The following is a 13823-nucleotide window of genomic DNA, read 5'->3' on the forward strand; positions in this document are numbered from 1 at the left end:
CATGGAACATGTCAAAAATGTAATTAACAGTAATAAGTACATCTGTATTTCTATATAGCTAACAATATTATATAACACTGCTTCTGCATTCACAACAGTAAACCTTTGGTTTATGACCCGTGTATTTATAATCTTTGATGATCTCACATAGCTATGACTATACGTAAAAACAGAACATTATTGATGTTAACAAATAAGAGGGATTTATAGGAGATGTATGATATTTACCGCACATAAGTGTGAGAGATTCATACGAGATGTACGCTATTTACCGCACATAAATATGAGGGGTTCATAGGAGATGTATGCTATTTACCACACATAAATGTGAGGGATTCATAGGAGATATATGCTATTTACCGCACATAAATGTGAGGGATTCAAAGGCTATATAGGGATTTTTCTAGAGCGGAATAGCAGGGCGCAGCGCCCTGTCCATTTTTAGCGCCCCCCTTATGCCCGAAATTGCCGCCCTTTTGCCTTTCTTCAGCGCCCCTTTGCCCTTTTAGCACCGCCCTTTTGACCATTAATTAAGTATTTCTAAACGAACTGCCCATCAATCATCTGTCAAAATATCATCCCAAATAATTGTCAATCGATACGAAGTTATGACACGCACTGACTATACACAGGTGCTGTGTATTTGCCCGAGGTCGGTATGCAGACGACGACCGACCGAATCGTAATAAACAACAATTAGATAGGTCAGCAATTAAATTAAAGCAAACTGCAAAAACAGAATAAATCAAAGGCCTGAAGGGTCTGAGTCGGCTAATGATTGATGTACTGACAGTATAGTCTACCAGTTTCAGTTTGTTTTTAGTTTTTTTTTCTTAAAATTTCATAACACAGCTCGATATAATTACCCAAAATATTATATCCGGATACGATTACACTTTTCTCCAGTTTTAACAATATATTTTACAAATTGTGATGATACGAAGACATTTAGCAGCAATTGGCAGTATCTGACATTGAAGTTTACGGTTAAATTACCTCTTATTTAAATCTTTTCATAAAAAAGTTGTTTCGTTTCGTGAAAGCAGCCAAACATAGACAATCTACTTTCGATTTCAAAAACTACAAGAAAATACAATTTAATGTTTCGCCGATTTGTTTATTTCTCGAAAAATAAGAATTAAAATCATTTTTAATATCAGTAGTAACTAAACAACCCAGTAAGAGCTTCTTCTTCCGATAATTTATCTGTTTACTGACTGCAAAATTCAACCCATGCAAAGTTTATAGAAATCATATGATGCGTGTTTACGTTCAATGTGGGAGAATTAAGGCTGATCGGCTATGTTACCTAGCGCATCCGGACGATTCAGATTTTGTTTTTAAAAAAGCATTGTGTGCGTTTCTGAAATTTTATATACGTTTTTATACGCTTAGAAATTATTAGACATGCGTATTTGCATTATTTCTATACGTAATTTACGCTAATACGCATCTCATCTGGAGCCCTGTGGAACTATTTTTTGTCTTTCGCTGGATGTTACCCAAGCTTTGTAAGCCTGCGCAATTTTTAAAATGCACATTTATGCTTAATGAGTTACATTCGAGTATTGCACAATTACAAGTCATAAATATGACAGATTACATCGTATATTGGTCATAGCAAAGGGAATTGACACAACTTAACTTCATTCATGCAGTGAACTGTTTGAAGTTTGAGAAATCTAATGGAACTACATCCATTCACGTGTTATTCGGTCCATTTAGAGAATCGCTGAACAGCAAGGACTCGTCAAAAGGCTTGCAGCCTTTAACCGACTCAAAAAGGAGAATAAAACATATCTTAAAACAAAGTCTGCTGCTTATTAAATGCCGATTAATGGCAAGTAATTATCGGCAATTAGCGTTGCACCTCGTGTCAGTTTTGTTGTTCACAGTTTGATCTCGGTTGAAGATAACAGTCGATCTTTAATTAGTATCACTGCCTATCAAAATATCTATGATTTTGTTATATTTATTTCATCAAAATACTATTAAATTTGTATGATATTAATTTTGTTTAAAAAAAAACAAACACACTTGATCCTTTACAGAACGTAACGGCAATATCAGAATTTAGCGTAGACAGTCAGCGCGTAGAGTAGTTTCCCTTTACCAAAATGGCGAACATCGTAAACAAAGTTATTTTGAAGTTAGAAAATTGTCTACACCTTTGTATAATATGCACCCACGATTCGGGGGTGGGGGTGGGGGGGGGGGGTCCGGGGGTAAAAAAATTGTGCATTTATACACGAGTATCAATGGTACTTTCAGTAATATAATGAAATTAAGTTCAATGTATAATGACAGATTTGCACCAGAATTATTGAATTATTCAAAACTATCTTTATGGTATATTTCTAATCAAGAAAACTTTCAAGACAAAAATAATGCATGCAAACAAAACAAACTGCATGTAATTATAAATGATAAGCATGTTATATAGACAAACAGGACTGGTATTAATGTTTTTTCCCCGACATTTAGATTCATTGCAAATCTTTCTGTAGTACCTTACAATGTAGACATTACAACAAAAACCATGGAAATCTAACTCATGATTTTCGTAGACAAAGGTACCAAACGCGCAGAATGCACCCTGCCCCTTTTTAGCAGCACCTGCCCTTTTTAGAGGTCTAGAAAAATCCCTACTATATGTTATTTACTGCACATAAATGTGAGGGATTCATAAGAGATATATGCTATTTACCACACATTACGCATGGAAAGTGCGTGTTGTCAAGTGATGCAAAAATTACTGCTATCCCAATAGCCATAAATAGCCGACAGCTTTTTTTCTTTCAGAGATCTATTATTTCTAAAGAAAGCAATATTGTATCAATTCAAAGTCATCACTCAAGGCGATAAATGCCCCCACATGCCACTGTGATATAGAGAAAGTAAAATATTGTGATCATGACTTAAGATCTTAAAATATGACCTTGATCTTTGACTTAGTGACCTGTGTTGTACATTCTGCAAGTCCTTTCGAGAAGGTTAACAACTGAACCTAGTTTTATGAAAATCTTTCCAGTGGTTAAGAAGATATGAAGCAGACACAAGTTTAAGCTTTTCCATCTTTGACCTCTATCTGTGACCTTGAACCTAAAGACTTGAGTTGTGCTTTCTTAATGTTGTCTGAATAAGGTTAACAAATGATGCTTTTTTTTTCATTTTAGTGGTTAAAAAAATAAGATGTAGACACAAACTTAAGCTTTTTGACCTTTAACCTTCAAGTGTGACCTTGACCACTGACCTAGTGCCCTGGGTTGTGTGCTCTGTCCATCGTCTTGATGAGGCATATAACTGATGCTAGTTCTATGAAAATCGTCCAAGACCTTTAAAAGGTAAGGAGTGGAATCAAATTTTAGCTATTTAACATCCAAGAAATATTTAACCTTGGATGTAGTGATCTGTACACCACCTTGGTGAGGTAAACAATTCTTGTTAGCTTTAAGAAAATTTTCCTGAGTTACACCACTTGTTTGAACAGTTTTGGTATATGCAAGGAATATGTCAGTGAAATCTTTTGAAATAGTGCCAGTGTTTTCTGACAAGAATATCGTAAAAGTTTCTACTAAAAAAGGTAATGTGTGTGTTGTGGGGTGGGGGGGGGGGGGGGAATGATAATATATACTACAAAGAGACAATATCAAACAATAAGATTTTTAAAGTTTTTACTATTTACTACATATGTATATGCAAATGTGACTACATCCCCCGACGGCCATGTTTTTTGGCGAACCAGAATAGTCCGTAAAATCTTAGTTTCTGACAAGATTTTTAAAGTGTCAACTACATACATACAGGGAAAAGTGACAACACTACATGGTGGCCATGTTTTTAGGCAAATCAGTATAGTCTGAACAACCTTCCTACCTTTTTAAAGGATCACCTAAGGAACATCTGGGTAAAATTATATTAAAATCGAGCCAGCAGTTTCATACAAAAATATCTACATTACAGGGAAAAGTGCGGCCATGTTTTTCTATGAATCAAAATAATATGAACAATCTTGGTAGAGAGTCACACAAGGACCATTTGTGTGAAATTATTTTAGAATTAGGCCAGCAGTTTCCGACAAGGAGATTTTTACATACTGGGAAAAGTGACCACACCTCCTGGCATTCATATTTTTTGATGAATCTAAACAATACTGATAGAGGGTTACACAGGGACCTTTTGGTAGAAGTTTACACAAGGACCTTTTGTGTGAAATTATTTCAAAATCTGACATGCAGTTTAGGAGATACTGTTTAAATTATTCTATTTTCAGCTCTGGTGGCCCCTATGTGCAACCATGCAGAATTGTTGTTTTAAGAAATTTTGCATTAAAACTATCACCAATGTGCTGGAAATGTTCGAACTAAGAAAATGAGTGGTCTAATAATGAGTTTTTATCCGAAAACGAAGAAGTTATTGTGATTTTTAATTGTAACCACATTACTGTGTTGGTGATTACGAATATGACGTCATTAAAACAGTTGTCGCACACTTATTTTTGTAAAATAAATTGCCAAATATCGATAATGAAGTAATGACAAGATAAACAGAATAATAGGATAGTGCCTAAGATGGAGAAAGTTTATCTGGCTCGGCTCTGGACGTTATCAGGTTCGCCTTCGGCTCACCCAATAACCTCCTCCACCTCGCCAGATAAACTTTCTCATCTACGGCACTAACCAATTATTCTCTATAAACATGCCCATATATTTAATACCAAAATATAGATTACTAAACTGTAATTTATTCTTAAGTGAATCAACATCATAAATAATGTTAGAGTATCAGATTAAACGTAGTCATGTTAAAATATGACTCCGTTTTTGTTAACCTTTATTGTTTTTAAAGCAAAACTTGTTGTTGTTTTTTAAAACATTTTACAGAACATTTGACCAATGCTTCAAACAAATATAATACTATGGAAACTGAATCTAGGCAATGTCATCATTTTCAATCTACAGATAGTGTTATAGTTTCACTTTTTCCTGTTTCTTTTGAAACCTAAAATTTAAAATAGAAACTTACTTGACAGTTTTTTCAGAGGCCATATGACCACAAGGACTAAAGCAGTACGTGGGATGTTCATTATCAACATACAAACTCAATTCTGCTCCCATCTTTAACTTCACAAACGGACTAACCTGTGTTGAGAAAAAAAATTATACACAATATTATTAACTTAATTGTTAATGCACCTGCCAAATTCTGATACAATTTAATATTGACATGCATATAATAGGCTTAGAGATCACAAGAAGTATGTGTAAAATTCTGTCTCCAACTGTCATAATGCAGAGTGTAAGACAAAAGTAGAGTCTAGGCTAGTCAAACAATATACGTTTTGTTTTACTGTGTACATTGGGAGATTCCTGGTACTGCAATCAGCACAACCTTGTCAATTAAAGTTAAACATTCAGTTATGGTACAAATATTATTCATATTTGTTATTTCCATAAACATGTTGTTTTAAACAACTTTCACAATCTCTGTTAAAGTTTCCATTAACACACTATAAACAATTGCAACAATCACATCATTATAAACAACTACTAGAATCTCTCTTATCTTCCATAAACATATTGTTATAAAAAAACTACTAGATCAAGTTGCAATAAACTATCTGACTCACAGTAAGACATAATGGACAGGTTCTTCCATCATTATTGTTCCCCTGTCCCCACTGATGCTGGCCATGCACATGACCACATTTTGTATAGACAAATGGTTGTTTATCATTTATACCCAGCGTCCCTTTCCTAGGCAGTACGAGGGTCATAAGGCCTACAGGACACTGTGGACGACCTGCATTTATATCATCTACCATGTCTTCAAACTCACGTTCACTCTACAATAACAAGAGGACCATGATGGTCCTGAATCGCTCACCTATCCCCACATGACCCAGTGTTGAACTGAGTATGACGTTGTTATTTCTATTATTTGACATAGTGACCTAGTTTTTGAGCACATGTGACCTAGATATCATCAAGATAAAAAATTCTGACCAATTTTCATGAAGATCCATTGAAAAATATGGCCTCTAGAGAGGTCACAAGGTTTTTCTATTATTTGACCTAATGACCTAGTTTTTGAAGGCACGTGACCCACTTTTAAACTTGACCTAGATATCATCAAGGTGAACATTCTCACCAATTTTCATGAAGATCTCGTGAATAATATGGCCTCTAGAGAGGTCACAAGGTTTTTCTATTTTTCGACCTACTGACCTAGTTTTTGACCGCACATGACCCAGTTACGAACCTGACCTAGATATCATCAAGCTGAACATTCTCACCAGTTTTCATGAAGATCCATTGAGAAATATGGCCTCTAGAGAGGTCACAAGGTTTTTCTATTTTTAGACCTACTGACCTAGTTTTTGACCCCACGTGACCCAGTTTCGAACCTGACCTAGATATTATCAAGGTGAACATTCTGACCAATATTCATGAAGATCTCATGAAAAATATGGCCTCTAGAGAGGTCACAAGGTTTTTCTATTTTTAGATCTACTGACCTAGTTTTTAACCCCACGTGACCCAGTTTCGAACTTGATCTAGATATCATCAAGGTAAACATTCTGACCAATTTTCCTGAAGATCCATTGAAAAATATGGCCTCTAGAGAGGTCACAAGGTTTTTCTATTTTTAGACCTACTGACCTAGTTTTTGACCGCATGTGACCCAGTTTCGAACTTGACCTAGATATCATCAAGGTGAACATTCTGACCAATTTTCATGAAGATCCATTGAGAAATATGGCCTCTAGAGAGGTCACAAGGTTTTTCTATTTTTAGACCTACTGACCTAGTTTTTGATCCAACATAACCCAGTATCGAACTTGACCTAGATATCATAAGGTGAACATTCTGACCAATATTCATGAAGATCTCATGAAAAATATGGCCTCTAGAGAGGTCACAAGGTTTTTCTATTTTTAGATCTACTGACCTAGTTTTTAACCCAACATGACCCAGTTTCTAACCTGACCTAGAAATTATCAAGGTGAACATTCTGACCAATTTTCATGAAGATCCATTGAGAAATATGGCCTCTAGAAAGGTCAAAAGGTTTTTCTACTTTTAGACCTAATGACCTAGTTTTTGACCCCACGTGACCCAGTTTCGAACTTGACCTAGATATCATCAAGGTGAACATTCTGACCAATATTCATGAAGATCTCATGAAAAATATGGCCTCTAGAGAGGCCACAAGGTTTTTCTATTTTTAGACCTACTGACCTAGTTTTTGACCCCACGTGACCCAGTTTCGAACTTGACCTAGATATCATCAAGGTGAACATTCTGACCAATTTTCATGAAGATCTTGTGAAATATATGGCCTCTAGAGAGGTCACAAGGTTTTTCTATTTTTAGACCTACTGACCTAGTTTTTGATGGCACGTGACCCAGTTTCGAACTTGACCTAGATATCATCAAGGTGAACATTCTGACCAACTTTCATAAAGATCCCATGAAAAATGTGACCTCTAGAGTGGTCACAAGCAAAAGTTTACGGACGCACGCACGCAGGCACGCACGCACGCACGGATGGACGGACGACGGACGCCGCGCGATCACAAAAGCTCACCTTGTCACTTTGTGACAGGTGAGCTAAAAATAAGATTCATTTTGAGTAAGAACACAGCAGTACAACATAAGATCTTTTTAAACTTTACAAAAATGGCAGTTTGCTAGCCAAAGTAAATAAAGAGGAGAAAAGCTTTTAAGATTTTGTTTGCTCATGTTATCTGTAAAAGCATTATTCTGCATTATTTCAAATGAGCTGCGCCATGGGAAAACCAACATAGTGGGTTTGCGACCAGCATGGATCCAGACCAGCCAGCGCATCTGCGCAGTCTGGTCAGGATCCATGCTGTTCGCTAACAGTTTCTCCAATTCCAATAGGCTTTAAAAGCGAACAGCATGGAGCCTGACCAGACTGCGCGGATGCGCAGGCTGGTCTGGATCCATGCTGGTAGCAAAGCCACTATGCTGGTTTTCCCATGGCATGGCTCAAATGTGTAATGAAATGACATTTGCAAGTTCTCACTGGAACAGGGGTACAGATATAGTAACTGTAACAGAGAATAAATTTTGCTGCAAGTGATCTTTTTCATAATTATTGTATTTACTGATTGATATACAGAAGCTGTAACTATTTCTCTGGTCAGGCTACAGATGTGACATCTAATACACTGTTAACTAGTCTGAGAACCTGTCTATATATACATACCGGTGAAGCAGACAGGCCAGCTGCTGATCTCCATAGTAACGTGGCTCCACACAAATCTATTAAAGTTCCATCTTGTAGAATATTGTTCTCTTCCAGTATCTGATTTACAAACAAATGATCAAATATCTACTGAAGCAAAAAGTAAAGACAACAAGAGGACCATGATGGTCCTGAATCGCTCACCTCTTCCCACATGACCCAGTTTTGAGTATGACGTTGTTTTTTCTATTATTTGACACAGTGACCTAGTTTTTGAGCTCATGTGTCCCAATTTTGAACTTGACATAGATATTATCAAGAAAAAAATTCTGACAAACTTTCATGAAGATCCCATGAAAAATATGGCCTTTAGAGAGGTCACAAGGTTTTTTTATTATTTGACCTACTGACCTAGTTTTTGATGGCACGTGACCCAGTTTCGAACTTGACCTAGATATCATCAAGGTGAACGTTCTGACCAATATTCATGAAGATCTTGTGAAAAATATGGCCTTTAGAGAGGTCACAAGGTTTTTCTATTTTTAGAACTACTGACCTAGTTTTTGAAGGCATGTGACCCAGTTTCAATCTTGACCTAGATATCATCAAGGTGAACATTCTGACCAATTTTCATGATCTTGTGAAATATATGGCCTCTAGAGAGGTCACAAGGTTATTCTATTTTTAGACCTACTGACCTAGTTTTTGAAGTCATGTGACCCAGTTTCGAACTTGACCTAGATATCATCACAATGAACATTCTGACCAACTTTCATAAAGATCCCACAAAAAATGTGACCTCTAGAGTGGTCACAAGCAAAAGTTTACGGACACACTGACGCACGGACACCGCTCGATCACAAAAGCTCACCTTGTCACTTTGTGACAGGTGAGCTAAAAATAGGTACAAACATGAACATTCAGTATTAACCCTTATCATGCTTGACACGATTGATCCATGCACATCAGTGCAGTCTGATCAAAATCTGCACTGTTCGCCTTTCAGTCAGTGTTTTTGCTAAATACCCCTTTAACTATTAATGGCACTGTCAAAATTGAAAGATGGATAAGTTCTTATAGAAATTCAGGAGGGTAAGGGTTAGTTACTGTTCCTGAAGGCAATATATCTACCCTCTAATAATGACACCTCTGAGGAGGGAATATCTCCGTTCAGATATTTCCTTCGTTTTACACAAAGTTGTTAGTAAATTAACCTCTCTGAGGCAACAACCTCTACAGATGTTGCACTGTATAAACTGTCAATGATGACATTACATGTAATATGCAGAAGGATTAGAAGTATTCACCTGTACACTTAACACAAGTTATTTCAGTATAAATTCATTGGTTTTTAATATGTGAGAGATGGAAGTCAGAAAGCCTATTGCAAGCTTAACAAGAGCTGTTTGTAAGACAGCACGCTCGACTTTTCTCAGTGCTTGACTCTGAATTAAGAGTTTTGCCAGTAAAAACTTTATAAAATTCTAAGTTAAAAAGGGGCATAACTCTGTCAAAATTCAAATCAAGAGTTATAGGGATTGTTTCTCCTAGTGTAGACTTTCATAGTAAATAACTATTTTAAGTTTTAAGTCAAACAGTTTGATAGTAACAGAGATATTTGACTTGATCAAAAACTTTAACCAAAACAAAAAAATCCAAGTTAAAAAGGGGAATAACTCTGTAAAAATTAAATCAGATCTATGGGGATTGTTTTTCCTGCTGTAGATTTTGATAGTAAATAACTATTTAAGTTTCAAATCAAAAACTTTGATGGTAACAGAGATATTTGACTTTATCAAAATCTTTAACAAACAGCGAAGCCGACCCTGGGGCAAGTGCAATAGCTCTACTTTTTTCTTCGGAAAGTCAAGCTAAAAACGACAAAATACATCGACACAAGTTTGATTTCTAACCACTTTACCTGATTACTTTTATGAGGTGTTGACCTTGACTCTCGCAATGCGTACACTGTGCCCCCTACAGAGACCTCCCTCCACACCCCTGCTGTAGTTGACTGACAAAATGCACTCTGGGGCTGCATTAAGAACACACCATTGGTGGTTAGACCATCAATCTCCTCACCTGAATACCACTTCACTGCTTTCTCCTGTAAACAATGTGTGAAATGTGATATAGATTAATACCACTTCACTGCCTTCTGTAAAGAATATGTGATAGTTATAATATGATAGTTAAAGACCACTTCACTGCTTTCTCCTGTAATCAATATGTGATTCTTATACACCACCTCACTGCTTTCTCCTGTAATCAATATGTGATTCTTATACACCACCTCACTGCTTTCTCCTGTAATCAATATGTGATTCTTATACACCACCTCACTGCTTTCTCCTGTAATCAATATGTGATTCTTATACACCACCTCACTGCTTTCTCCTGTAATCAATATGTGATTCTTATACACCACCTCACTGCTTTCTCCTGTAATCAATATGTGATTCTTATACACCACCTCACTGCTTTTTCCTGTAAAGAATATGTAATAGTTATACACCACTTCACAACTTTCTCCTATTAACAGTATATTAGGTAGCTATATAGCACTTCAATGCTTTCTCCTGCATGCAATATGTAATATTTATGCATTACTACATAACGGCTGAAGACTGAACATTTCTAACAACAATAACTCAAAGGAAAACAAATGCTTTACTGGTGGAGAATGCCAGTAGCTTACTCTCTGGGCACTGTATAGATGGGCATAACCAACACACTCCCCATAGCCAGCTGGTAGGCATCTTCTTGTATGTCGGAGACAAGTGATGGAAGTCAGTATCTTTGGCCAATATGCCATAAAGGCCACTTTTGTATTCAAAACAGCTTTATGCTTCATAAAGCTTCAGAATAGTTAAACAAGAGTGCAAGAATGTCACAATATACGCCCGTCACAGCAAATTTCTTTACTCTAGCACCTGTATTTGCAAATGGAATTTTAATTTTGTGGTTGTTTAGTAATAACTAAGTGTTTTGTTTTTCTAAGTCCTCAAAAAAACTCCTTACCAGGTAGAGATACCTTAAAATACACCTAAAATTGGAAAGTAACATCTATGTTGTACAACAGAAAAGTGGTCTTGGTTTTACCCTACGGTCAATTATAAAAAAGTTACAGTATAAGTTATTTATAGTAACAACTAAGGGAAGTTAATCTTAAAAAAAAAAAAAAAAAAAAAAATCAAAAAAAAATATTGTAAGTCCTCACAAAAATCTTTACCAGGTAGAGACTGGTCAAAATACACCTCAAAATTGGATGTAGCATGCATGTTGTACTACAGAAAAGTGGTCTCTATTTTTCCTACGACTAGTAATGAAAAAGTTACAATATAAGCTATTTATAGTAACAACAAAGGGAAGTAATTCGAAAGAAGGGAACTGCGCATGACACTTCGTCTCATGATGATGTATAATTGTGTCAAGTTACATCAAAATCCCTCCATGCATGAAGAAGAAATGCTTCGGACAAAGTCATTCTTGTATCTGACCTTTGGCCTCTAAGTGTGACCTTGACCTTAGACCTAGGGACCTGGTTCTTGCGCATGACACTACGTCTCGTGGTGGTGAACATTTGTGCCAAGTTATATCAAAATCCCTCTATGCATGAAGAAGAAATGCTCCGGACAAGGTTTTCATTCTTGTATCCTTTGACCTCTAAGTGTGACCTTGACCTTAGACCTAGAGACCTGGTTCTTGCGTATGACACTCCGCCTCATGGTGGTGAACATTTGTGCCAAGTTATATCAAAATCCCTCTATGCATGAAGAAGAAATGCTCCGGACAAAGTTTTCATTCTTGTATCCTTTGACCTCTAAGTGTGACCTTGACCTTAGACCTAGGGACCTGGTTCTTGCGCATGACACTCCTTCTCATGATGATGAACAATTGTGCCAACTTTCATCAAAATCCCTCTATGCATGAAGAAGATATGGTCCGGACAAAGTCATTCTTGAATTTGACCTTTGACCTCTAAGTGTGACCTTGACCTTAGACCTAGGGACCTGGTTCTTGCGCATGACACTACGTCTCGTGGTGGTGAACATTTGTGCCAAGTTATATCAAAATCCCTCTATGCATGAAGAAGAAATGCTCCGGACAAGGTTTTCATTCTTGTATCCTTTGACCTCTAAGTGTGACCTTGACCTTAGACCTAGAGACCTGGTTCTTGCGCATGACACTCCGCCTCATGGTGGTGAACATTTGTGCCAAGTTATATCAAAATCCCTCTATGCATGAAGAAGAAATGCTCCGGACAAAGTTTTCATTCTTGTATCCTTTGACCTCTAAGTGTGACCTTGACCTTAGACCTAGGGACCTGGTTCTTGCGCATGACACTCCTTCTCATGATGATGAACAATTGTGCCAACTTTCATCAAATCCCTCTAAGCATGAAGAAGATATGGTCCGGACAAAGTCATTCTTGAATTTGACCTTTGACCTCTAAGTGTGACCTTGACCTTAGACCTAGGGACCTGGTTCTTGCGCATGACACTCCGTCTCATGATGGTGAACAACTGTGCCAAGTTTCATCAAAATCCCTTCATGCATGTAGAAGATATGCTCCGGACAAGGTCTGTGGACGCCGCCCGCCCGCCCGCCCGCCAACCCGCCCGCCCGCCCGCCAGGGGCGTTCCCATAATACGTCCCATTTTTCAAACGGGCGTATAAAAAGAATGAAATATGGCCCAACATTTGTAGAAACTGTATCAGTATCAAAACGAATATCCAGAGACTACCTGTATTTCAAATAGAATTCTGGACTCGGCTGGGCTGATGACCTCCTTACCTAGAATATCTTACAACTATATCATAAGGGTATGCTGTATTTTGATACAGTAATATTTCACCATGGAGTTGAAGACTAAATAGCCTAAAAGGTTTTCATGAATTTGAAAGAAAAAGTAACCAACAAAATAGTAAATTCATGACAGCATACACTTATCAATCTTTTCTCAAACTTACCCCTAGGAAAATATTTCTGCCTGAGTCAAACCCTGCAGCATATATTCTGGCAGTATATGGTGGATTTCGTTCCACTAGAATTCTACATGCAAATCTTGATATGGTTGATTGAGTAACACCATCACCCTCCTTTCGTTGGTTGCCAGGTATGGTATCCATCACAACAAAATCTATCTGATCTTCAGATGATCTTCCAATCTGAAAGATTTAAAAGTAGTTTTTTTTAATAAACTACTACTTAAAACCTTCATGCAAATCATATGGTTGGCTCAGTTACACTTGCAGTCCAACTGGTTTCCAGGTACTGGGGTATATTGTTAAATGTTAACAGTAACCATGACAACAACAAAAAATCAGCAAAATTTAGTATTATAACACATACTGAACATAGGTGACGATCATAAAGTATGTTTTGTTACTACTGTGATCGTCACCTACATTCAGTATGTGTTATAATGCAAAAACAAGAGAACCGCAACGCGGAGCAATATAGTTACGGTCGAAGGTATGACCTTTGACCCCTAAGTGTGACCTTGAAGCGAGCCATCTGAAACATGTGCTCTGCACGTCGTTTCGATGTGGTGAACATTTGTGCCAAGTTTCTTTAAAATCCTTCAAGCAGTTCAAGAGTTACA

The 13823-nt window shown here is 37.0% G+C and overlaps 1 protein-coding gene across 1 annotated transcript in view; it reads right to left on the reverse strand.

The window, feature by feature from the left end:
• Positions 1-13823, reverse strand: part of LOC123528460 (protein pellino-like) — a 41372-nt gene that overhangs the window by 9386 nt on the left and 18163 nt on the right. The window contains exons 5-9 of the mRNA XM_053519071.1: positions 13189-13386; positions 10136-10321; positions 8236-8334; positions 5630-5845; positions 5026-5141 (exon numbers count right to left, since the gene is read on the reverse strand). Coding sequence (XP_053375046.1) covers positions 5026-5141; positions 5630-5845; positions 8236-8334; positions 10136-10321; positions 13189-13386 — 815 coding nt within the window. The remainder of the gene's footprint in view (positions 1-5025; positions 5142-5629; positions 5846-8235; positions 8335-10135; positions 10322-13188; positions 13387-13823) is intronic.

Source organism: Mercenaria mercenaria, chromosome 1, assembly GCF_021730395.1.
Source record: "Mercenaria mercenaria strain notata chromosome 1, MADL_Memer_1, whole genome shotgun sequence".
In the NCBI taxonomy this organism is placed as follows: domain Eukaryota; kingdom Metazoa; phylum Mollusca; class Bivalvia; order Venerida; family Veneridae; genus Mercenaria; species Mercenaria mercenaria.